The sequence below is a fragment of the Schistocerca gregaria genome, chromosome 1 (assembly GCF_023897955.1).
Source record: "Schistocerca gregaria isolate iqSchGreg1 chromosome 1, iqSchGreg1.2, whole genome shotgun sequence".
NCBI lineage: Eukaryota > Metazoa > Arthropoda > Insecta > Orthoptera > Acrididae > Schistocerca > Schistocerca gregaria.
Genome location: NC_064920.1, coordinates 860,381,589 through 860,405,260, shown reverse-complemented (window position 1 = coordinate 860,405,260; position 23,672 = coordinate 860,381,589). Strand labels below are relative to the sequence as shown.

General features: G+C 38.1%; 1 protein-coding gene across 3 annotated transcripts in view; it reads left to right on the top strand.

Annotated features, from left to right (window-relative positions):
• Window positions 1–23,672, top strand: part of LOC126272879 (exportin-6-B) — a 303,000-nt gene that overhangs the window by 224,776 nt on the left and 54,552 nt on the right. For all 3 annotated transcript variants that reach the window (XM_049976134.1, XM_049976114.1, XM_049976125.1), the window contains exon 13: window positions 9,085–9,367. In XM_049976134.1, coding sequence (XP_049832091.1) covers window positions 9,085–9,367 — 283 coding nt within the window. The remainder of the gene's footprint in view (window positions 1–9,084; window positions 9,368–23,672) is intronic.

Genomic DNA, 23,672 nt, shown 5'->3' with positions numbered 1-23,672 from the left:
TATGTGCGGATGGATGTGTGTGTGTGTGTGTGTGTGTGTGTGTGTGTGTGTGTGTGTGTGTGTGCGAGTGTACATCTGTCCTTTTTTTCCCCTAATGGAAGTCTTTCCGCTCCCGGGATTGGAATGACTCCTTACCCTCTCCCTTAAAACCCACATCCTTTCGTCTTTCCCTCTCCTTCCTGAAGAAGCAACCATCGGTTGCGAAAGCTAGCAATTCTGTGTGTGTGTTTGTGTGTTTTGTTCATGTGCCTGTCTGCCGGCGCTTTCCCGCTTGGTAAGTCTTGGAATCTTTGTTTTTAATATATTTTTCCCATGTGGAAGTTTCTTTCTATTTTATTTACATCATCATTAATTTGAACCCAACAATTACATTTGTTATTGTCTCTGTTGCATTTCGAAATCTTCTCTATCGTCTTACTTTCTCTTTTCGTTTGTACAAGAAGTTTCACTTTGTATTCATCTTCCATTTTTCCGTAATCTACCATACATTTTATCCTGCCTAATTATACTCAATAATACGTAATTTACTTCCAAACCATAACCTAAAATTTTCAACGCTTTCAACATAACCGCTGCTATAAAATCCATTGTTCCAAGTTTACAAACATTTCGTGTAAACTCGTGAATACTATTTCACAGCTTCAGTTCCTTTCACCCATTACACAACCATCTCAGTTTTTTCTAACAACTTTCGTTTTATTTCCATTCCCGTTTTTCCCACATAACCGATCATTTTTTAGCAACTTCCCACAGGTTTACACGTTATTATTTCTTCATCAAACAATTGTTAGCCTCATTCTCATAACCTGCCAGTACATAACCAGTCCTGGCCTTTAAATATGTCTGCTTGTGTCTGTATGTGCGGATGGATATGTGTGTATGTGTGTGTGTGCGAGTGTACATCTGTCCTTTTTTTCCCCTAAGGGAAGTCTTTCCGCTCCCGGGATTGGAATGACTCCTTACCCTCTCCCTTAAAACCCACATCCTTTCGTCTTTCCCTCTCCTTCCTGAAGAAGCAACCATCGGTTGCGAAAGCTAGCAATTCTGTGTGTGTGTTTGTGTGTTTTGTTCATGTGCCTGTCTGCCGGCGCTTTCCCGCTTGGTAAGTCTTGGAATCTTTGTTTTTAATATATTTTCTTATGTGTATACATTGACCAAATTAATAGTCATTTAATTTGCACAAAAAGTTATATTCTTTAAACATAAATTTACTTTCTTTTTTGCAGTGAGCGTTTCAAGACAGACTGTCTCCTACTTAAGTCCTTTCTTCTTTTGTCTTTTCATTTATAGAAAAACTTCACTCACTTTAAATGCAGTTTTTTTATGTTCAAGTAACAATGTTCATTTTACAAAAATAAATATTTAAAGATAATTTAAATTTATTTTTTGAGTTTTTTAAATTAAACTACTATTATTTTGGCCCATGTATATACCAAATTACATCCATTGACTTTCACGTACTTACTTTCATAAAAATTACCGAAAAACCTTACCTTTTCATACAGTGGGTTCACATAGTTCTTTCTGTGCATTGACTCGTGAGGAATACCTTTTCCTGTGTATTTTTTTCAAGAAGGTCCTTAATCCTTCATTCTCCAACTTATTCAAGGGGATGTTTGCTTATATTAAAACCTCACAAAGATCTTCATTGAACTCATTTGGCCTGCCGGAGTGGCCGAGCAGTTCTAGGCGCTTCAGTCTGGAACCGTGCGACCGCTACAGTCGCAGGTTCGAATCCTGCCTCAGGCATGGATGTGTGTGATGTCCTTATGTTAGTTAGGTTTAAGTAGTTCTAAGTTCAAGGGGACTGGTGACATCCGATTTTAAGTCCCATAGTGCTCGGAGCCATTTTTGAACTCATTTTTGTCATCCATTTGCTTCAAAAATGAGGATATCAGTGGTTGCTGTAGAGTTTTTAACTGTGTCTTGGTTACATTGTTCTGGTGATGAGATGTCTTTTTATGCTGATCCAGTTGAATCTTTTTCTCAACCTTGACCTAAAGCGTTGGAGAAATGAATAAATATCAATAAATATGTACAGTTGTACAAAAATGTAAGAGAACAGTGTGTACCCTTGAGATGGTCACTCAAAAAAGTGAAGTAAGTCTACAAATAAGTTCCTAAAAATTGGAACTTATATCCCCTCGCAACATTTAACATTTTTTTTAAATTTTCAGTAACACCAAAGATAATTCCTAAAGGTTTTTTGTTTCTTCCCATTCCTACATAGAAAACATGCACGCAAATTTACAAAATTAAACTACCTCTTTTTCACATAGTTGGGAGAATATTATTTAACCTTGGGAGAATGTTATTTAACCGTCCGTTGTGAAAGCTCAGTCGCTCCCGATACATTTCCATAAATTATGGGTTTTCATCCGGGGCATATTTGTAATTTGAAGAAGGTAGCAAAGAGTCGTCGTGAACAGCACGGAAAAACATGCAAAAATGATTCATATTCCAAAATGCCAACAACAACTAGTAGGGCATTGTTGGCCCACTGCAGAGATCAGGTGAATGACCTGAATACGCATTAACTGCTGGCAACAAATTCCACGTTTCTACTTTGATAGTCGGTCTTGCAACAATGAACCATCACAAGTCTTTAACATCCTTATCCGAGAAACTACCTAAGTGGAAAAACAAGACTATGTCCCTCCATAAGCTACCCACATTTACCTGAAAGGCTTTTATTCTGATAGCTCATCCCGTATTATCTCATTTTGGAAATCTATTGGCCTAATATCCTGGGAGGTTCTTGGGTTGTCAGGAAACAAAATAAAGCTCAATATGACCTCTAAATTTCAAAAATATGCACCTTTATGTCCATTTCCTCTAAATATGACAATAATATGCTCCAAACTTCAATAATTGTGTATCACTCACTGAAGTCACTGCTGCTGAGAGTCGTAAGGCGAATGACAGTAGCCTAGTATGGAAATTTATTAATTTGGTTGCCTATCTGCAAGCATGAATGAGTTTGATGTGACCGTACGGGACAGATGATTTGTCTACATGTTCATACACGTCCGCTCCCTAGCTGCCTGCTCCACAACTATACCGCGTCACATATTATGAACCAAAACCCGGAGAGATGCTCTAACCTCTGATATGTCATTTTTCTGTATGTCTTATAGTTTTACCAATCCAGATGACTTTTTAAACTGTCTGGAGTGGCCTGAAACAACTAACATTCCTGGTGCTGCTGCTGAGAATGAATGATTATGCGGTATTCCACTTTATCAGTGGGCTGCACTGTTTAATTTTGGCTTTTCTGCCAGCAAGCTAAAGTATCGTGGCAAGAGGATTCTACTGTGAACTAGGATTGTGGACACATACCTGCAAACAAACAAAAAAGTGTCAACCTTTTTTGTGTTTAAACAAAACTTAATGACTACCACATATTCTGTCGATGCACATGACTTCTCATCTTGTAACTTAAAGTTAAGATTCCCTAAAGTTGTTTTGTACATTTTTAGCCTTACTTACATCAGGTAGATGCAAAGCTGTCAGACTGCCTGCGGAGATTTATTTGAAAGTACACACCAGAGCTATTGATGATGCACTGTAATTTTCAATTCTAGTCCACGCAATACAAAGGACTGACCCTTTTTTCCCCATCAGCTAAACATTCAAACAACTCTTCTATCTGAAACTTCAGTTAAAGCCACCCTTATCCTCCACATCTGTCCATCTCAGAGGACATGTATTATTAAGGCTTGCAGGTCAATCAAGCATGGTACTGATGTCTGCAGGTGTGTACAATGTGAACACAAATCCATAGTCTTAAGCAGAATGAACATAATACTGTGCACAATGCAGAGCACTTTGCCATGTGAGAGTAAGCTATAGCCCTCTTTTGCCAACATCATAACTTTTTAGCCACACTCTCTCTGGGAAACAGGAAATCAAATGCTTCCATCTTCTCTGTCACTCCACTTTTTTCCCCAATATCATCATTATCTGTGTTCTATTACAATCCTCTCCCATAACTTCTGTTACATTTATTGCTGCCATTCATCATAATTTAAACCAACCTGGTTGTAGTCTGACTTCATTGTTCTACTTTTTATGGAGTAATGTAAACTGTGCTTTCTCTTACGATAGCTACTACTGTGTTTCATTAGTTATGTTATAGTTAAATCTAAGTGTTGTAGCACATATTAAATGTTATTCTTCATATAACTTGTGCCAGTATGAATGTAATGTAAAAAATATAAAACTCCTAGTTAGATGTAACAGAGGGTGCCCTAATCTTGCCAGCATAAGTAAATATTTTTGAAAATCATTAATAGCTTTTTTGTATCTTTAGTTACCCAAACATAATATCTACCTTGCTTTGCAAATTACAACTGACAAATATGGCCCACAAAGAGTTTGTATAGTTTATGTGCTAAGCTATAGGAAAATAGTGCCTTAAAGAAGCCTATTTGTTTATCACGTCTTAAATCTACATTACACTTTTTTTCATTCCCTGTATAACTGCAGTTACAGCATCCCTCTTCCGAACTTACATTCTGTATAATTTGAGCTTCCTTAATTTCGTTCATCATATTAGATGTTTCAAGAAAGTCTGAAACTGCCTCATTCATGAGTTAAATACCATATTTTACGAATCAAAAGAAGCTACAGACTGTAAGAAACACATTAATTTTTAAGCAGTTTTTTAAATAATATTTTTGCCATTTTTATTGTAAGAGTGCAAAGCTAGACTAAAAAAAATTCTTAGTTTATAAAGCCAAACTGACCTTTAAAATCTGAAAGTAGCCATCTCTGAAAGTAGTCATCTGAACTAATTCTCCTCCTCCTCCTCCTCCTCCTCCCCCTCCCCCTCCCCCCCTCCCCCCTCCTCCTCCTCCTCCTCCTCCTCCTCCTCCTCCTCCTCCTCCTCCTCCCCCTCCCTCTTCACTGTCATCGCTGTCCTCTTCATTTATAAGGTGGTCTCCACTGTCATCGAGAGCATTACGTATGCCGCAGTTCTTCAAAGATATAATAATAATTGCTTCTCTCATTCTAGCCACAACTGTTTTAGCCACTAACATACTTGTTTGATTGTAGATTGTTTTAAAGCTCTCTTTGGTGTGAATTCATGTTGGGATTCATCCATCATCCATTTGTTCCATTCCTCTCTCTTATATACTGTAAACAGTTTATTTATTAAGACATCAAAAAGTTACAATTGTGAAGTAAGTCATCCTGCAATAAGGGCGATCTCTGTATGTCTCTGCCTCAATTTCTCTTCCGCAGACGTTTTCACATGACTACTGAACTGATCTAGCACAAGAAGGGAACTCTTTATTTAATAAATCACCTTTTCTTCTCTCTACCACTCTGTTAATTCATAATTTCATACCAGCCTCGTCCATCCAGTAATTGTCACAGTATTTCAAAAGATTTTGGCATTCTTTTGTGCTTGAAAATTATCATTGAATTGAGTTTAGTACCTTCAGCATAACATGTAAGGACAACAGTGTAGTGCATGTTTTCATGTTCACTTGTTTTTATAGTTACAGTTTTAGCATCATTCATGACAACAGTTCTCTTACTTGACAAATCAAATACCAGAGGAGTTTCGTCCATACTTGTTGTTTGGCTTAGTTCCACACTGGTTTTCTTTTGATGTTGAATAGCAAAGAAGTGATAGAAAGATATTTTCTCTTCCTACTCTTCTGGCATTTTCAGAGATATTTTGGTTTTGGTTGGCATGCTAAGTCCATGATGCTTCATAAATCTGAAGCACCAACCAACTCCACTCTTAAAATCTGTTAAGTCCGCTGTAGTGCTAGCTTACAAGTGTGTATTTGAATCATTTTTGTATTAATTCCAGTGCCATTTTGACAGTGTCCTTGAATCCATTTGAATACATCATCTTCTAGTTTTGGCCATTTCGCATTCAGTCCTCTAATTTGCACATTGTCATCTTTATTTTTTTCTGTTCCTCTTTATTAGCCTGGCAGCCGTGAATGGTTTTTTTCTGTTGGTAGAGGGCTGAAATGCTGCTCAGCTGCTCTGTTTCCTTGTTCTTTAGCATATACTGTTATTTTCCATTTATAGCCCGCATCATATGAATACCTCTTTTTTTCTATTCTGACACTATACCTACTAACAAAAATATTATACTGTGACCGATAACACAAATATTATACTGTGACCGATAACACAAATCGCTTTCAATTCAAGTTTACTGGCACCGTTGAGTGCAATGACACATCATAGGCTAGACAGTATTCTGGGCTTGTGATGGTGGGGTGGGAGGGAGACAGTGTTAGCAAGCTTGTGCATCCCTGCAACTCATGGTCATTGCATTGGTGCAATGCTGCTGCCAATTGAATTCAGTGTTGCCAAATACAGAGAGGTTTCATGTGGCACTGAATATATGGTCATTTTTAACCCTTGGGTCCCAGGTGCTGTCCCTCAGACTGCTAGCATTTATTGTTGCTCCACTGCTAATGCATAATGCTGGGGTTAGGAAATTACAGTGTTACATAGTTGTTCTTTCTGAAGCTGCCATGGTTTCCTTTGTCAGTAGCCATTTGAATATGATGTGGACATGTACTATTACTGCTTCTTTCATCCTAGCCATCTCTGAGACTGCACCTGGGACAATGCAGTATTGATTCAGTAGCCAGAGCTACGTCTACTGTTCATGTTACAGGCACTGACTTTGAGGACACTGTTTTAAAATAATTTGAGAAGAGTTTAGGAAGTGATGTTGGATCGGACAGTGGCAGTGAAAATGAAAGTGAACGTAAGGCTATGTGAATTTCGTGTATCCTTCACCATATTTTGGGTGTAGCAGAACTAAGATTACAAGTTGTTGCAGAATGATTGAAAAAACACAAAACATGCTCCGCGTATGATCCTAAAAAGAAGGGAAATACATCTTATTTTGGCCATTGTTGCAAGATACCAATCTGTACAAAATTTCCAGCGAGTGCAAAGAAAACCTCTGAGAATGAAACTAAACATCTAAAAAGTACTAATGTAATTTTCCTTTTGTGAATGTTTGGTGGGAGCTATGTTTTTTAATTGCATGAATAACAAACAATACAAATATAGCAAAAAGTAAAATTTAGAGTGGGAGGTATTTGACTTTTCATAGCATTGACATTATCATGTAATACTATGTTTACTTTGTACAGTTTTCTGTTTAAATACGGTTTTTTTTCATAAAAATTAACTTTAAAATTTATTATAATAAATTTTTGGTGTGGTATTAATGCAACCTTTTACATGAAATCTGAACTGTTCCACTGAAACTGCTGAATGCAATTTTTATGGCTGTTTAAATATAGTGGTCACTCAGACCACACCTGGGTCAGTGGGTGACAAAAAAGTGACCTGGGAAGCAAAGGGTTAAGACTGACAGAAAATTTAAATCAAACACTAGACATTTTTATATAAATTTTCAGTATAAGTTGCACCTGAAATTTGGAGGCAATTTTCAGAAGAAAAAAGTGTCTTACAGTCCATAAAGTATGGTAAAGAAAACTACCCAGTTACTTGTATTTTGATGCTTAGTGAAATGATTTTCAAGTGCATTTGTGTACTTGTTTACATGAGTATGTTTGGTGATGATGTGTGATTTTCTGCCACTGTTGTGTCTTCTTGCAGTTAGAAGATATTCTGCTTCCTCCATTACACAGAACATCTCATTCAAGCAAATCATCACTGACACTGTTTGTTTATCAAACATGCTATTAAGATATTATTAGACTAGTGTCATAATGTCTTTGTAGCATGCTTTGTAAACAAACATTGTAAGTGATGATTTGTGGGTATGTGTTTCTCTGCATAATGAAAGAGTCACAACACCTTCTAATCGCCAAAAGCTGCAAGAGAAGCAGAACATCGTGCATACAACCATCACCAAACATATTCATCTTAATGAATGTACAAATGCACTTGAAGAGCGTAAATTCTCAAAACACATTGTGCTAAGCATCAAAACATAAGTAACAGTTTTCATTATTTAAATCATTGAGCTTCCTTACTTTTCAACTATTCATTTTATATCTATGTATTTTGGTCTCTTAACTTAATGTTTCTACCTAGTCCCCATTTTTCCCCACTTAATACTCAGTACATTTACTTCAGTGTGTGTGTGTGTGTGTGTGTGTGTGCGTGTTGTAATGATACTGTATTTTATCATTGTCAGTGTAATAGAATACAGTAACTAGATGAACTGTCACTTTGCTATGTTTTGTAACACACTATGTAATTGTGATTCTTAGTTAACCATCCAATTGTATCTGGTCACTATTTTCTTTTTAAATATGTCTTTGTGGAGATTTTTAAGAAAGAATATATGTTACTGAAATTGTAAAATGCTGAATATATTCATTTTGTCTTTTTGTTGTACAATGTGAAATATTCTTTAAATAATTTAATACTGGAACCAGTTTGACTAAAGCTATTAATGTATGGCCCTGCCTTTTTTTATGGCATGTGTTTTTATCTGATAGATATTGAGACTTCTAAATAGCTGTAATTCAAAAGAAGAATGCCTTTTGTGTGCTGCAAATTAAGTATTTAACTTGTGCACCCAGACACATTTCCTGTCTTGTGGCAACCTGGCTTGGCTTACAAATAATGGAATTACTTGCTGATCTGTAAGGGCTTTTCCATTTTATTACAAAAATTTCAATAAACTGTTTTGAATCTATTATAGCTTGTATGCTTACCTACTTGTATGTATGCAAGCAAAAAAAGGTCACATATTATTTCCGGATGCTCCTTGTAGCTGCCTTGAAACTAAGGCAAAATATGTCTGGGTGCCCAAGTTAAATAAAAAAAACTTAATGTCCAACATGCAAAAGACAGTATTTCTTTTGAAGTACTGCAATTTGTAGACAGCTGCTGCGAAGATGCCTGCCACAAGAAATGTATAAAAACTTCTGTTTCATATCAGGCTAAATAATTCTTTAATATTATATATTTTGAGTTTCTTTAAAAAATTACAGAATAATAAATAAAGCAACACTTCCTATTTCATATCTTTGTAATTATTTATCTATTTTCTGCAATGTATTTAAACGATTATTTTCTTAACTTACAATAGCATTAATAATACTTTAATTTCAGCCATTCCCAGGTTCTTGCTGCTCTAAAAGCCTGGTGTCACTGGATTGCTCAGTTGAGGTCTGAAGCAAGTATGAGGGCAGTATATGAACAAGTTATGGTAGATATCATACAATCTGTTTATCCATTGCTGACTAAAGCTGGAGAGCCAGAAAGACTGTGCCATTCAGCTGCACATTTACTGTTGTCATTCACCAATGTTGTAAGGCCTTTGCGGCTGTGGGAAGCAGATGCAATAAGAGAAATGTATCAGATTGTGCCAAGGATGAACTATCTCCAACCTGAGGCATGGTATTTTCTTATATTTCATCATTTTTAGATGTAGACATTCATAAGCATAAAGTTAATTTTTTTCTATGTGTATGTCATATTTGCTCTTACTGATGAGGGTACTGTCTAGTGCAGCAGCTAGAAAACCAGTGACTTTTATTTCTTTGAGGAGTGTTGTAGACAGGCAACAGTTTCTCACATACATAGTCGCCCACTTTTCAGTATGTTGGTAGTTGGTGTTCTATATTGCAAATGACTGAGCCCTCCTTGGAGCCAATAAAATGAGTACAAGGATGAATATACTGTGCACCCTGTTGTAATCTTGTGCATAAAGAGACAGTATTATTATAGCATAAGTGAGCTTTTCCTTAAATAAGACTGGTTCTGATCTTGAAATCTACAGAGGAAAAGGATTTTGTGTGTATGAGAGTGGGGGGGGGGGGGGGGGGGGGAAGTAATATATATAACATTTGTCATAAATTTTCTGTGAAACTAAGGTGCAACATTTATTATATCTGTTACTTTGTGTTCCTATATACTTCCTCAGTTAAGGGTCATAGGAATCAACAAAAATAACACTTAGTAAAGGCAACACTTAGTAAACTGAGATGGAAAATTCCAAAATAATTTATAATTAATACCTAGCAAGCCAGTAAAAGAAGAGTTAGTTGATTCCCAACAGTCTATGTGGTCAGATTTATTCAGTATAAGATTGAATTGCCTGTTGTGTACTTGCAGCACACAGCACGAGAGTAGTAATAAATATAGTGGTACAGAAAACATATTTGGATTGTGCTACAAAAGACCTGATTATTTACAGATAAGAGACCACTTACAACCAGCCCAAGATGGACTGGAAGTTGAGTGTCACCTGTAACAATGATCACAGCTGTGGAGAAGTTTTCAGGAGGGTTTGCAGCATTTATTGGCAGTGTAAGCAAGGGACACTTTACGACTCTCCCAACTTTGTGGGAGCGGAGCTAATGTTCTCATCTGAGCTACTGTCATGTAAGGGGCACATTCACCACTGCGTGTGTTTCCTAGGGATACTGTTATAGCTGTGGTGTGGAGGACTGACTTGCTCCTTTCTTGTGGTGCATATGGATTTAAATCCTGTCTCATGGAAGGCAAATCCCTGTTACATATATGGTTAATGACTACCTCCAACATGACATCTAGTGTCTAAAATGTTTAGCTTGCCATTCTTCAAACTTAAATTCTATGGAACATGCTTGGAATACTCTAGGCTGAAGTATTGTAGCCACCTCTAACGCCACCACGGCAAAGACTTAACAGTAAATTATTCTAGATGGCCTCATCCACATTCTAAGGAATCATTGTATATCCTATAGTCCCATACCAAGGCATCACACCCATTATTGTTGTAATGTGTTTCATTGTTGCAGAGAAATTATTTAGTGTGTGCAAGTATTGCTGCCCCTCACATTTTATGCACTTTGAAGGTCTCTTCATCTTAATGATATGAATATGTTTTTTGATGTTTGAAGCTTATCAGTAAGGGATAAGCAAACATAATTAGAAGCAATCAGTTTGACTAAGCAGAATAGCATTTGTACCGGATTTTTATGATTAAAGTGCAGCTATTCACAGATGTCCAGTGTGGGCTGTAATTGTTGTATGGAGAGAAACTTGGTGAATATGCTAATGTTGGTGAATATGCTAATGTGTTAATCCAAAACCAATTTCTTCTGGAAAACAAATTAGTTCCAGTTGTGGCCACCAGGTGCAGATCTGGTGCTAGACACTGTTTGTATTAAGGGGTGACATCCACAGTGTCATTTGACAAGCCATAACGTGAGTGACTAGTATGACTATAGAGAAGAGAGACCAAGCACTCTTAGTGAGACTGTTTTATGTGAATGATTACTCTGCTGTATTGAGACAGTATCACCAAATGAAGAGGAAAGGCCCCAGTGTCATTAAATGGTTTAAAGAAGATAATTATGAAATTTGAAAATGTAGGTGAGCTTAGTGTGGTACCTGGTAGAAAAGTGCAGCCTATTCCGGTGGAAGTTATTGATGTGGTATGCTGCTCGTGCCCCAGGTTGTGCTTGTGCTCATGCAGAGTCATGAGAATTGTTCATCTCATGCTCAACAGTGCAGGATTGACTGTGTGGTGTGAATTCACAAGATTCACAAGCACCTTTATTCTTGAGCCATTCTTCTTTGAAGAGAATACACCCAGAGTGTCTGTGAGGTGTACCATGACATTTGCACATTATCGAGACCTTGTACAGCATGTGATTCTTACTTTCAAAAAGCCCAACTGCGTGGAACCCTCTGTTTTCATGCAAGATGGGGCAACATAACATGTTGCTCTGCCAGTGAAAGAGCCGCTTAATGCAACCTTGCAACCTTCCACGAACATGTTATCTCCAGAGGATTTCCAGATAAATGGCTAGAAAGATCACCCGATCTGATGATCTGAATCCATACAACTTTAGACTCTGGTGATATCTAAAAGAATGCATTACCAGGGACATGCTTGGTCTCTACTTGATCAGAAGGCCAGTACACAGAAACACATTGCTCAGATTCTACTGGAAGTGCTGCGAGGAAATGTTGATCTGATCATTTTACAGATGCAGAATCTTGTTGACATTTCCAGTGCTCACATTGAACAAATGGTGTAAGCGGTGGTTACGAATGAAATCAACATAATGCCTTTCACACTTCTTGACCTTTATTCCCCATGTCACAGTCCTAATGCACTTGTTGTATTGTATATGAGGCTTCAGAAATGCTAATGGAAAGATGATGATTACATTTGCATTTCTTTGAAGCAGACATGAACCCTTTACTTCTTCCTTTCCTCTCCTCTGCCACAATGATTTCAAACAGTGTCATTTTGACATAGCATACATGAACTTATTGTTGTCTTTAGTCCAAAGACTAGTTTGATGCAGCTTCTTGTGAACTATTTCCTGTTCAAGTTTCTTCACCTCCGAATAACTACTGCAATCTACATCCTTTGAACCTACTTACTAGATTCATCTTTTGATATCCCTCTACAATTTTTACCCCCACACTCCCCTCAAATACTAATTGATGTCCTATAAACTGCTCCCTCCTTTTAGTAAAGTTGTGCCACAAATTTATGTTCTCCTAAATTCTGTTCAGTACCTTGTCTTTGGGTACATTATCTTTCTATCTAATCTTCAGCATTCTTCTGCAGCACATCATTTCAAAAGCTTCTATTCTCTACTCCTCTGAACTGTTTATCATCCATGTCTTACTTCCATACAATACATCTTCAGAGAAGCGTTTCTAACACTTAAATCTGTATTTGATGTTAACAGATTTCTCTTCTTGAGACATGCTTTTCTTCTCATTGCCAGTCTACATTTTCATATCCTCTCTGCTTCGGGCAACATCAGTTATTTTATTTCGAGATAGCCAAACTCCTCTATTGTTTTTAGTGTCTCATTTGCTAAGCATGATCTGATTTAATTCGACTACATTCCATTATGATTGTATGCTTTTGTTAATGTTTTTCTTATATCCTCCTTCCAAGATGCTGTCCAGTATATTGAGCTGCTTCTCGAAATTTTTCCTTCGTTTCCTATAGTGTGTGCTCAATGTACAGATTGAATAACATTGACGATAGGCTACAACTCTGCCTCATTCTCTTCTCAACTGCTGCTTCCCATCAATGCCCGTTGACTCTTGTAATTGCCATATTGTTTCTGTACATGTTGTTTATAACCTTTGACTCCCTGTATTTTACTCCTGCTACATTCAGAATTTCAAAGAGTGTATTGCAGTTGACATTGTCAAAAACTTTCTCCAAATCTATAAAAGCTATAAACATAGGTTTGTCTTTTCTTAGCCTGTCTTCTAAGATAAGTTGTGTGGTCAATATTGCCTTATGTGTTACTAAAAACTGTTCGTTCCTGAGGTTGGACTCTAGGGGTTTTGCCATTCTTCTGTAAATGATTGGTGTTAGCAATTTACTACTATGACGTATTAAACTCATAGTTCAGTAATACATCTATCAGCACGTGCTTCCTTTGTAATTAAAACTATTATAGTCTCCTTGAAGTCTGGGGTTATTTTGCCTCCACCCTAATCGCTGCTCACTTTCCAGTTTACAGATTATACACAGCATTTCTTGTCCAGTTCTGTTACGTTAATAGACACTGTAACTTCACTGACGACTGGTTTAATGAAGCTATTTTTATTCAGTGAGTGCTTACTTGCTACTATTAAATGAGCTTTTATGTCAAATACTTTGCTATAAACAATGGGTGAAAAGTACTTACTGTATTTTACGGACTATAAGATGCTATGGACAATAAGCCACATCTTCATTTTTTAGCAATTTTTTTTAATAAATAACATTTGTATCATATTTATTATTAGACTGCAAAGCCAGACTAACAAAAATTTGTTAGTTTATAAAACCGAACTGGCCTTTAAAATCCCTGAAAATCATCATTCTATCTTCTTCTTCTTCATCATCTTCTTCCTCTACCTCCTCGACGTAATCTTCATATATATATATATATAATGGCCTCCACTACCATCGAGAGCATTATGTATGTTGCAGTTCTCCAAAGATTTAACAACAATATCTTCTCTTCACTCTAGACCACAACTATTTTGTCCACTGACACACTTGTCTGACTGTAGGTTGTCTTAAAGCTCCCTTCGGCATGAATTCATGTTGGATTTCGTCCATAATCCATTTGTTCCATTCCTTTCTCGTATACATTTTAAATGCTTTATTTGGCAAGACATCAAACAGTTGCAATTGTGAAGTGAGTCATCCTGAAATAAAAGCAAGCTCTTTATTTCCCTGTCTCAGTTTCTCTTTCACAGGACTGCTAAACTGTTCTAGCACAAGAAGAAAACTCGTCTTCAATAAAGCGCCTTTCGTTCTCTACCACTGTGTTAATCCATAATTTCATACCAGCCTCATCCATCCAGTCGTTGCCATGTATGTGAAAACAGCACCTGGCGTATTTCATAAGGTTTTGGCATTGTTTTGTACTTGAAAATTATCATTGGATTAAGTTTAGTACCATCAGCACAACATTAAAGGACAACAGTGTAGTGTATGTTTCAATGTCCACTTGTTTTTTTTAGCTTCAGTTTCAGGATCTTTCATAACAACAGTTCTGTTACTCGGCACATCAAATGCCAGAGGAGTTTCATCCATACTTGCTATTTGGCTTAGTTCCGACTGGTTTTCTTTCAGTGCTGAATAATAAAGCGATAGAAAGATAATATTTTCTCTCCCTACTCTTGTGGCATTTTCTGAGATATTTTGGTTTTGTTTCGCATGCTAAGTCCATGACGCTTCATAAATCTGTATCGCCAACCAATTCCACCTTTAAAGTAAGTTAAGTTCCACTGTAACACTAACTTAAGAGGATGTATTTGAATCATTTTTGTATTAATTCCAATGTCATCTTGACGGTGTCCTTGAATCTGTTTCAGTGTCATCTTCCAGTTTTGGCCATTTTGCATTCAGTCCTCTATTGGCACATTTTGTTACTGCTCTGTCTCCATGTTCTTCTGCATATGTTATTACTGTCAGTTTATAGCCCACATCATATGAGTACAATTTATTTTTTTCAATTACAAAACTAGCTACTAACAAAAATGTCCTGTTACCGATAACACAAATCACTTGCAATTCCAGTTCACTGGCACCGTAGACAGCAATGACACATCATGGGCTAGACAGTATTGTTGGTTTGTGATGGTGGGGCAGGGAGAAAACAATTTTAGCAAGCTTGTGAATTCCCACAACTCATGTTCGTAGTATCAGTGCACTGCTACTACCAGTTGAATCCGATATTGCCAGATAGGGACAGGTTTCTCGTGGCATCAAATATAAGGCCATTTTTAAAATTGGCAGGAATTTTAAATTAAACATTGGACATTTTATATTCATTTCAATTATAAAGCAACCTGGATTTTGGGGTTAATTTTTCAAAGAAAAAAAGACTGTCTTATAGTCCATAAAATACAGTAGTTAGTAAGTGTAAGGTTGTCAGTGACCTATGTAGTGTGGGTGGGAAAGGGATATGATTGGTAAAGGTGGCATCTTGCTGCTTCTGTCATTGACAGAATATTGTAAACACATGTAACTGTGTTAATAAATAACCAGTAAGTTATTGACTTCTCTTGCCTTTAATTGTGTTTCTGGCTACTTACCGCACATCCAGATCATATCTTGCAAGATGGGTTTCAGTATATCTAAGGGAAAAGCAGTGATCATGTTTAGATCTAGAACTGTAATCTGCAGTAATGCTTTGTTTGGCTTGTGTTGAAATATTTGAAATTATTTATGTGGCCGAGAGAGCTAATTCAAGCCTCTAGGCCTCTTCAGATATTGGGGGATTTGGCTGAGGGTAATGGATTTGATACCCTTAAGTTGTGAAAAGTGTCTCAGGCATTGATAGCAGGGATTGTGAAATCAGCATTGTCTAATACATATTGACAGCATGCTACATTTTGTGCAGGATATTCAGTGTTGTAGACAGTTGACTGTTCCAGCAGTTGAGCTGCTTCACATAATAGCTCATTTAATAACTGCAAATATATGCTCGCTAAATAAAACTAATGACAACTCCAATATATAAACATCATCTTAGTAAAGTTATTTTGTCTACTCACATGAGAGACCTGGATAGAAAATGCTGGGGAGATACACACTGATCGGCCACAACATTATGATCACCTATCTAATAGCTGGTATGTCCACTTCTGGCATGGATAACAAAGGCGACATATGATAGCATGGAAGCAAAGAGGTGCTGGTTGGTCACTGGAAGGAGTTAGCACCACATCTGCTGACACAAGTCACCTAATTCCCATAAATTTCTGGGAGATGACGAGCATGTAAATTAGATCTCACCAATGTGTCCCTCAAACAGTGCCATCACACTGCTGGTCTTGTGACTTGGTGCCTTATTCTGTTGAAAAATGCTACTGCTGTCGGGAAACATGATTTTCATGAAGGGTTATACATGGTCTGCAAAGAGACATGACAACAGGCTTGCACCCTCCCCATTAGCATGACGAAGGAGGCCTCGGGATTTGTCAGATCAAGCAATACTCTGCCACTGCGTCAATGTCCAGTGCCGATGGTCACGTGCCCATTTCAGTCATAGCATTAACATTGGCACATGCGCAGGTTGCCAGCTGTGGAGTCCCATCTTTAGGAGTATTCAATGCACTGTGTGTTCAGACACACTTATACACTGCCCAGCATTGAAATATGGTGTTAGTTTCACAACAGTTTGCCGCTTATCCTGTTTTACCATTCGGCCCAGCCTACAACGTCTGCCATCTGTAATGAGGTATGGCCATCTAATCCCATGATGTTTGGACATGGTTTTACCTTGGATTCACCATGTTTTGAGGATGCTCACCACAACAGTCTGTAACCTCCGCGTCACTGTACTCGTTAAAGCCTGTACTATGGTAAGTGAGTGGTGTTCACCTTAGGAGGAAGGACTTTTGTATAGATATCGACCACGAGTATCTGAATGGTGGCAAATCAGACTTACACCCACTCTGTAATAACAATGATCCATCAAGTAAGTTCGAAATGCAATTACACGTCAGGATGGACCAAAAGCAACCCAGAAGATGCTACCAATTACATAATAATACGGTCACCAGCCTAATTAGGCATTAACTGAGTTTCTTCCCTGTACAAGTTAGTATATATTCATGCAGAACAACAAGTAGTAATACTGCATAATATAGTAGACTTTTAGAACCAGATAATCTATTGAACTGATAGTTTCACGTTCTGTACTGATATGAAAAAAACATGAATACATAACACTACACTATAATGTATACTACGAAACTTTATACTGTCTATTAATCTGATTAAGATCGGGCATAGGTTACCCTAGAAATAGCACTTTCGAGGCCACACACAAAATGTCAATTTTGATAAAGATATAACACTGATAAAATTTGTCTTTTATATTGATTTTGAATTTTGCTGGTCAAACCCATTTAGAACACTTCAGAACTCAAATGAATAAAAGAGGCGGGAGGGGGAGGGGGGGGGGGGGTTGCCTGAAACTGTTATGATAGTTGTATTTAAAAAAAATGATTACTGAATTTATTATGCATTCAAGATTTCCAGTATATAAGTTACTACTTTTTTCATCTTATTTACTGCTCATTTAAATACCTTTATATCTGTCTAGAAATAATAAACTTCATTACTATATCAATATTAAAGTTATCTTTCAACTTCGTTAGACCTTCGTTATTCATTTACTGGTTCATTAACAAAACATTTCTTTAAACACCATTCTAAGATAGCTAGTTCTGCAAATAATTATTATTAACACAAATTTTAATTTTCATTTTGGGACACTCGGATTGCACAACATTTGGAAAGGACCCTGTCTAGGTTAGTTGTGAGGATAATTAAATTATGGGAAAATTATGGGAAAATTTAGGTTATTATTGCACCGTTCACTCTCTGATCTATACGAATACAGTACTAAAAGTTTCAACCTGCTAGTATCTATGCGGCGGTTGGTGGGCGGCGAGATGACGAGGCACAGAGCACACATACAGCCACAGCGATGGCTCTTGATGTATCGGCACTTTAATTCTTCTTAGCGTCGCAATACTTTTCCATTTAGTGCGTATGGATTTTTGCCATGCTGTGTGGGCATTGGAACGGCATACCCAAGGCTCAGTGAAGCTATGTCTTCCAGGAGAGCCTCCTCGCTCCAGAAGGTTTTGCTCAAACCAATGCCAAACTCCAACTACTACTGCTGCTGAGCCCGTTGTGCCGTGCAGTACCCGTGCACATTTTCCTGCGCTCGCCTGCCATCTGCCTTTTACCACTCCCTGACAGACCAGGTATTCACCTTAGGTTTTGCATTCTACATATCCTAACACATTGCCTACTTATGGACCAGACACACAGTTACAATTTTAAACATCTTACAACAGTCTCAACATTTGTTACATTTCAATTCTATTACAATATTACTTGACATTTGACATAAACATTAATATTCACATTAAAACTTATTTACAGTTTTCTTAACATAATGACATGAAACAAAAAGAAAGGCAATCAGAACATCAATTACACAAGTTTATCGAAAAATCAGAAGAAAAAATATTATATGTACAATAGGACAGAGTCATTGTTGTTACAAGTCCTTGAACACCCAACAAGTTGTGCAGTTTCCAAAATGCTTGTGCCGAGCCTCCAGGCTACCACAATCTGCCCTTGATCAAACTCTGATAGATTGCACGCCTTCCCGATTCTACATGCAGACAGCGTGCTCACTGGTACTACATAGACCGTGCATGTGTCTCACTAGCAATCATTCACAAGGCGACACTACTATTGCTTTGGCAGATTTATGTCAGTGGTAGGTCTGTGGTCGTAATGTTCTGCCTGATCAGTGTAGTCTGTCCGTAAACTGAAAACTGAGTAGCACTCTTGCAGGACAGCGGCAGCAAGGGATGGAAAAGAACCAAGTGCACTCAGTATGTATGCCTGGGGCCTGGGGACCTCATTCAACATGTTCAAGAGGCTACTCCAGCAGCCATTGAGGGAACAGTGTGCAACCAACTGCAGACTGTAGCACACATTGGAACAAATGATGTCTTTCCTCTGGGCTCTGAAGTCATTCTTGGTTCATTCCAGCAATTGGCAGAGAACATTGAGAAGATCAGCCGTACATGTGGAGTTTCAATGAAGTTCACAATTTGCAGCATTCTCCCCAGAACTGATTGTGGCCCTTTCGTTCTAAGTCAAATGGAAGGACTGAACCAGTGACAAGCTTGGCTGTGACTTCCTGGTCTTGCACCATAGGGTTGAGAACTGTAGGGAAATGCCTCCCACAGGTGAGAGTATTAAAACCCTAATGGTAAGCTGCCGAAGCATTCGCAGCAAAGATCAGAATTTGAAGCACTCGTGAAACGCAGTGAAGCTCACATAATAATAGGTACAGAAAGCTGGTTGAAACTTGAAAAATTCATAGCAGTGAGATTTATGGGGAAAATTTAACTGCATATCAAAAGGACAGACAAATGGGTAATGGATGTGGCACCAATGATTATCAGAGTACGAAGGACAACTAAAATGAGCAGAAAGATATACATGTTCAGTAAACTAGATAACAAAATCAGTAATCTCATATCTCAGTGAGGAAGTTGAACTCTGGCTTAGGTTTAAAAGAATAATTGACCACGCACTGGATAGATATATACCCAGTAGAACAGTTCATAATGGGAGGTAACCTCCCTGGGATACAGTAACTGTGAAGAAACTTATAAAGAACAAAGATTGTTGCATAATAGGTGAAAAACAAAGCGTAGGGCTATAGATAGAGAGATTCTGAATGAAATGCATTTGGCTGTCAAGAGAGCCGTGCATGAGGCCTTCAGTGACTTATCATAGCAGAATATTGTCGAATGACATTTCACAAAATCCAAAGAAATTCAGTCATATGTATAGGCTGTTAGTGGCACCAAAGTTAGTGTGCAATCCCTAGCGAATGAGACAGGAATTGAAATAGAAGGTAGCAAAGTGAAAGGTGAAATGCTTAACTTTGTTTCAAATGTTCCTTTACAAAGGAAAACCCAGAAAAATATCCCCAATTTAATCCTCGTACCACTGAAAAGATAAATGAAATAAGTATTAGCATCAGTGGAGTTGAGAAATAGCTGAAATCATTAAAACTGAACAGAGCCCCAGGCCCCTATGGAATCCCTGGCAGATTCTATACTGAATTTGCAGCTGCTTTAGCTCCTCTTGTCATTATAATTTGTTGTAGATCAGTCAAACAAAACACCATGCCCAGTTCTTGGAAAAAGGCGCAGGTCCTGCTTGTCTACAAGGATAGGTAGAAATGATCAACAAAACTACCATCCAGTATCCTTGACAACAGTTTGGTGAAGCACCTCAGAACATATTCTAAGCTCAAACACAATGAGTTATCATGGAGAGAATAACCACCTCAATGCCAATCAGCATGGTATTCAAAAACTTTGATGCATCTTGCACCTTTCTCAAATGACATACTGAAAGCTTTGGATCAAGGCAAACAGTTAAATGCAGTGTTACTTGATTGCCAAAAAGCATTTGACTCAGTACCGCACCTAAGCTTAATGTGAAAAGTACAATGGGGTATCAAGTGAAATTCAGATCGAGGACTTTTTGGTAGGGAGGGGACAGCATGTTATTTGGATGGAGATTCATCATCAGGCGTAAAAGTAATGTCAGGTGTGACCCAGGGAAGTGTGTTGGGACCCTTGCTGTTCATGGTGTATGTTAATAAGTGTACAGACAATATCAATAGTAAAATAAGACTTTTCACAGATGATGCGGTTATAACATGGTGTCCAAAGAATCTGCATTAATATTTAGTCAGGTCTTGCTAAGATTTCAACATGTTGCATAGATTGGGAACATGCTCTAAATGTTCAGAAATGTAAAATTTCGCACTTCACAAAACAAAAAAAGTAGTATTTTTTGATATATCAATGAGTCACTGTCAAAATCAGCCAACTGTTATAAGTACCTGGTCATAATTCTTTGTAGGAATATGACATGGAATGATTACATACGTTGAGTTGTGGGTAAAGCAGGTAGAGCCTTTGATTTATTTGTACAGTACTGGGTAAGTGCAATCAGTCTACAAAACAGGCTGCATGCAGATCACTCATGCGATCTGTCTTAAGAATATTGCTCAAGTTTGTGGGACCCATAACAGATAGTTCACAAAGGGAATATTGAATGTATACAGAGAAGGGCAGCATGAATGTTTAATCTGTAAGAGAGTGTCAAAGAGATACTGAAGGAACTAAAATGACAGACTCTTGAAGATAGACATAAAGTATCCCCAGAAAGTCTGTCAACAAAGTTTCAAGAATTAGCTTTAAATGATTACTTTAGGGATATACTACAACCCCCTATGTATTGCTCACACAGGGATCATGAGGATAAGATTAGAATAATTCCTGCATGTACAGAGGCATTCAAACAATCATAATTCCTGCACTCCATGCATGAATGGAACAGGAAGAAACCCTAATAACGGGTGCAATGGGACAGAATTTCTAGCTTTCGCAACCGACAGTTGCTTCTTCAGGAAAGAGGGATGGAGAGGGAAAGGAGTCATTCCAATCCCGAGAGCAGAAAGACTTCCCTTAGGGGAAAAAAAAGGACAGGTGTACACTGGCGCGCGCACACACACATATCCATCCACACATACACAGACACAAGCAGACATTTGTAAAGGCAAAGAGTTCGGGCAGAGATGTCAGTCAAGGTCGAAGTACAGAGGCAAAGAAGTTGTTGAAAGACAGGTGAGGTATGAGCGGCGGCAACTTGAAATTAGCGGAGGTTGAGGCCTGGCGGATATCGAGAAGAGAGGATATATTGAAGGGCAAGTTCCCATCTCCGGAGTCCGGATAGGTTAGTGTTGGTGGGAACTATCCAGATAACCCGGACGGTGTAACACTGTGCCAAGATGTGCTGGCCGTGCACCAAGGCATGTTTAGCCACAGGGTGATCCTCATTACCAACAAACACTGTCTGCCTGTGTCCATTCATGCAAATGGACAGTTTGTTGCTGGTCATTCCCACATAGAAAGCGTCACAGTGTAGGCAGGTCAGTTGGTAAATCACGTGGGTGCTTTCACACGTGGCTCTTCCTTTGATCGTGTACATGATTGGAACGACTCCTTACCCTCTCCCATAAAACCACATCATTTCGTCTTTCCCTCTCCTTCCCTCTTTCCTGAAGAAGCAACCGTCGGCTGCGAAAGCTAGAAATTCTGTGTGTGTGTTTGTGTGTTTTATTTATTCTGCCTATCTACCGGCGCTTTCCCGCTTGGTAAGTCTTGGAATCTTTGTATTTAATATTTTTTCCCACCTGCAGTACTACACGAGCCATTTGGATACTCCCATCCAGCAGTAGTTCCTCTGAACCACATAGATGGGGATTGTCTCTGTAGCATATCCCCCATTTTCGCAATCCCCCTGGCCTAAACCTACAGTAACCTGTCTCTCTCTGCCTCACCTTATGTTTTCCTTTCTCTATTCTGTCCACACTATACCTTCCCAGTCTATATACCTTTTTAAGAAGGCCACAGTATTCAGCACCCACTACAAAACAGAACACCCAAATAATGAGAAACATTTTGAGCATTGTGCTGTAGAAATCAAGTAGCCTAACGTAATAATAGATTGTATTTATAGGAATAAACTGGAAAGACCGGAGACTAATTCTCAACTTGTACCTGTGACAAAGAGTAAAGGTGCAGCCAAACTATGCAGAAACAAGTAGCATGGAAATAGGAAGAAGTGTCAGACAAGGGTGTTGTCTGTCACCGAGTCTCTTCAACCTGTATGGGGAATGGTTGGCAAGAGAAACTTTGAAAGGATGCAGAAACTTCAGGATAGGATGACGCCTCATCAGTACCATCAAGTATGCAGATGACCTGGTAGTGTTTGCTAAAAATCAAAGATAATTGCAACACATGATGAACCATTTGGTGGAAACTGGAAGGAAATGTGGCATGAAAATCAACATCAAAAAAATCAAAAGTCATGCAGATATCGAAAAGGGAGAAACCTTTGAGGATAACCATCAATACTCAAGAACAGGAGGATGTGAAACAGTTCAAGTACTTGTGAAATTTGGTAACAAAGGATGCCCAATGCACCAGTAAAATTCAACCAAGAATTGCTATGGCCGAATCTGCACTCAATAAAAAGAGGAATCTGCTGACCAGCAAGTTACGCTCTATGGAGCAGAAATGTGGACCATGAGAAAAAAGGGGGAAAAACACCTTGAAAGTTTTGAAATGTGGTGCTGGAGGAGAATGGAGAAGATCAGGTGGACCTATTGGGTGACGAATAGTGGGAAGAGTAGGGAAGAAGAGAGACATTCTGAATCCAATTCTTCAGAGGAAGGCCATCTGGATTGGACACACATTCAGACATGGAGGGCTCATACACAAAGTCATTGAAGGGAAAATTAAAGGAACAGAAGGATGAGGAAGAAGAATTCAACTTTTGGATTACATGAAAATTGGAAAGAGCCACAGCAGGCTGAAGGAAGAAACTGAAGACAGGGAACATTGGCATCAGAAAATCTCTGTACGAAGACATAGACCTGCCATTAGGCAGAATACTACATAATGATAATTATTTACCAGTCTCCTAACAGCAACAAATCCCAGTTTCTGGAAAGGTTTGAAAGTATCATGTATTTTACTTATCCAAAGGTAAGAAGTTCATATTGTGTGGTGATTTTAAGATAAATTTTGGTAACATTTTG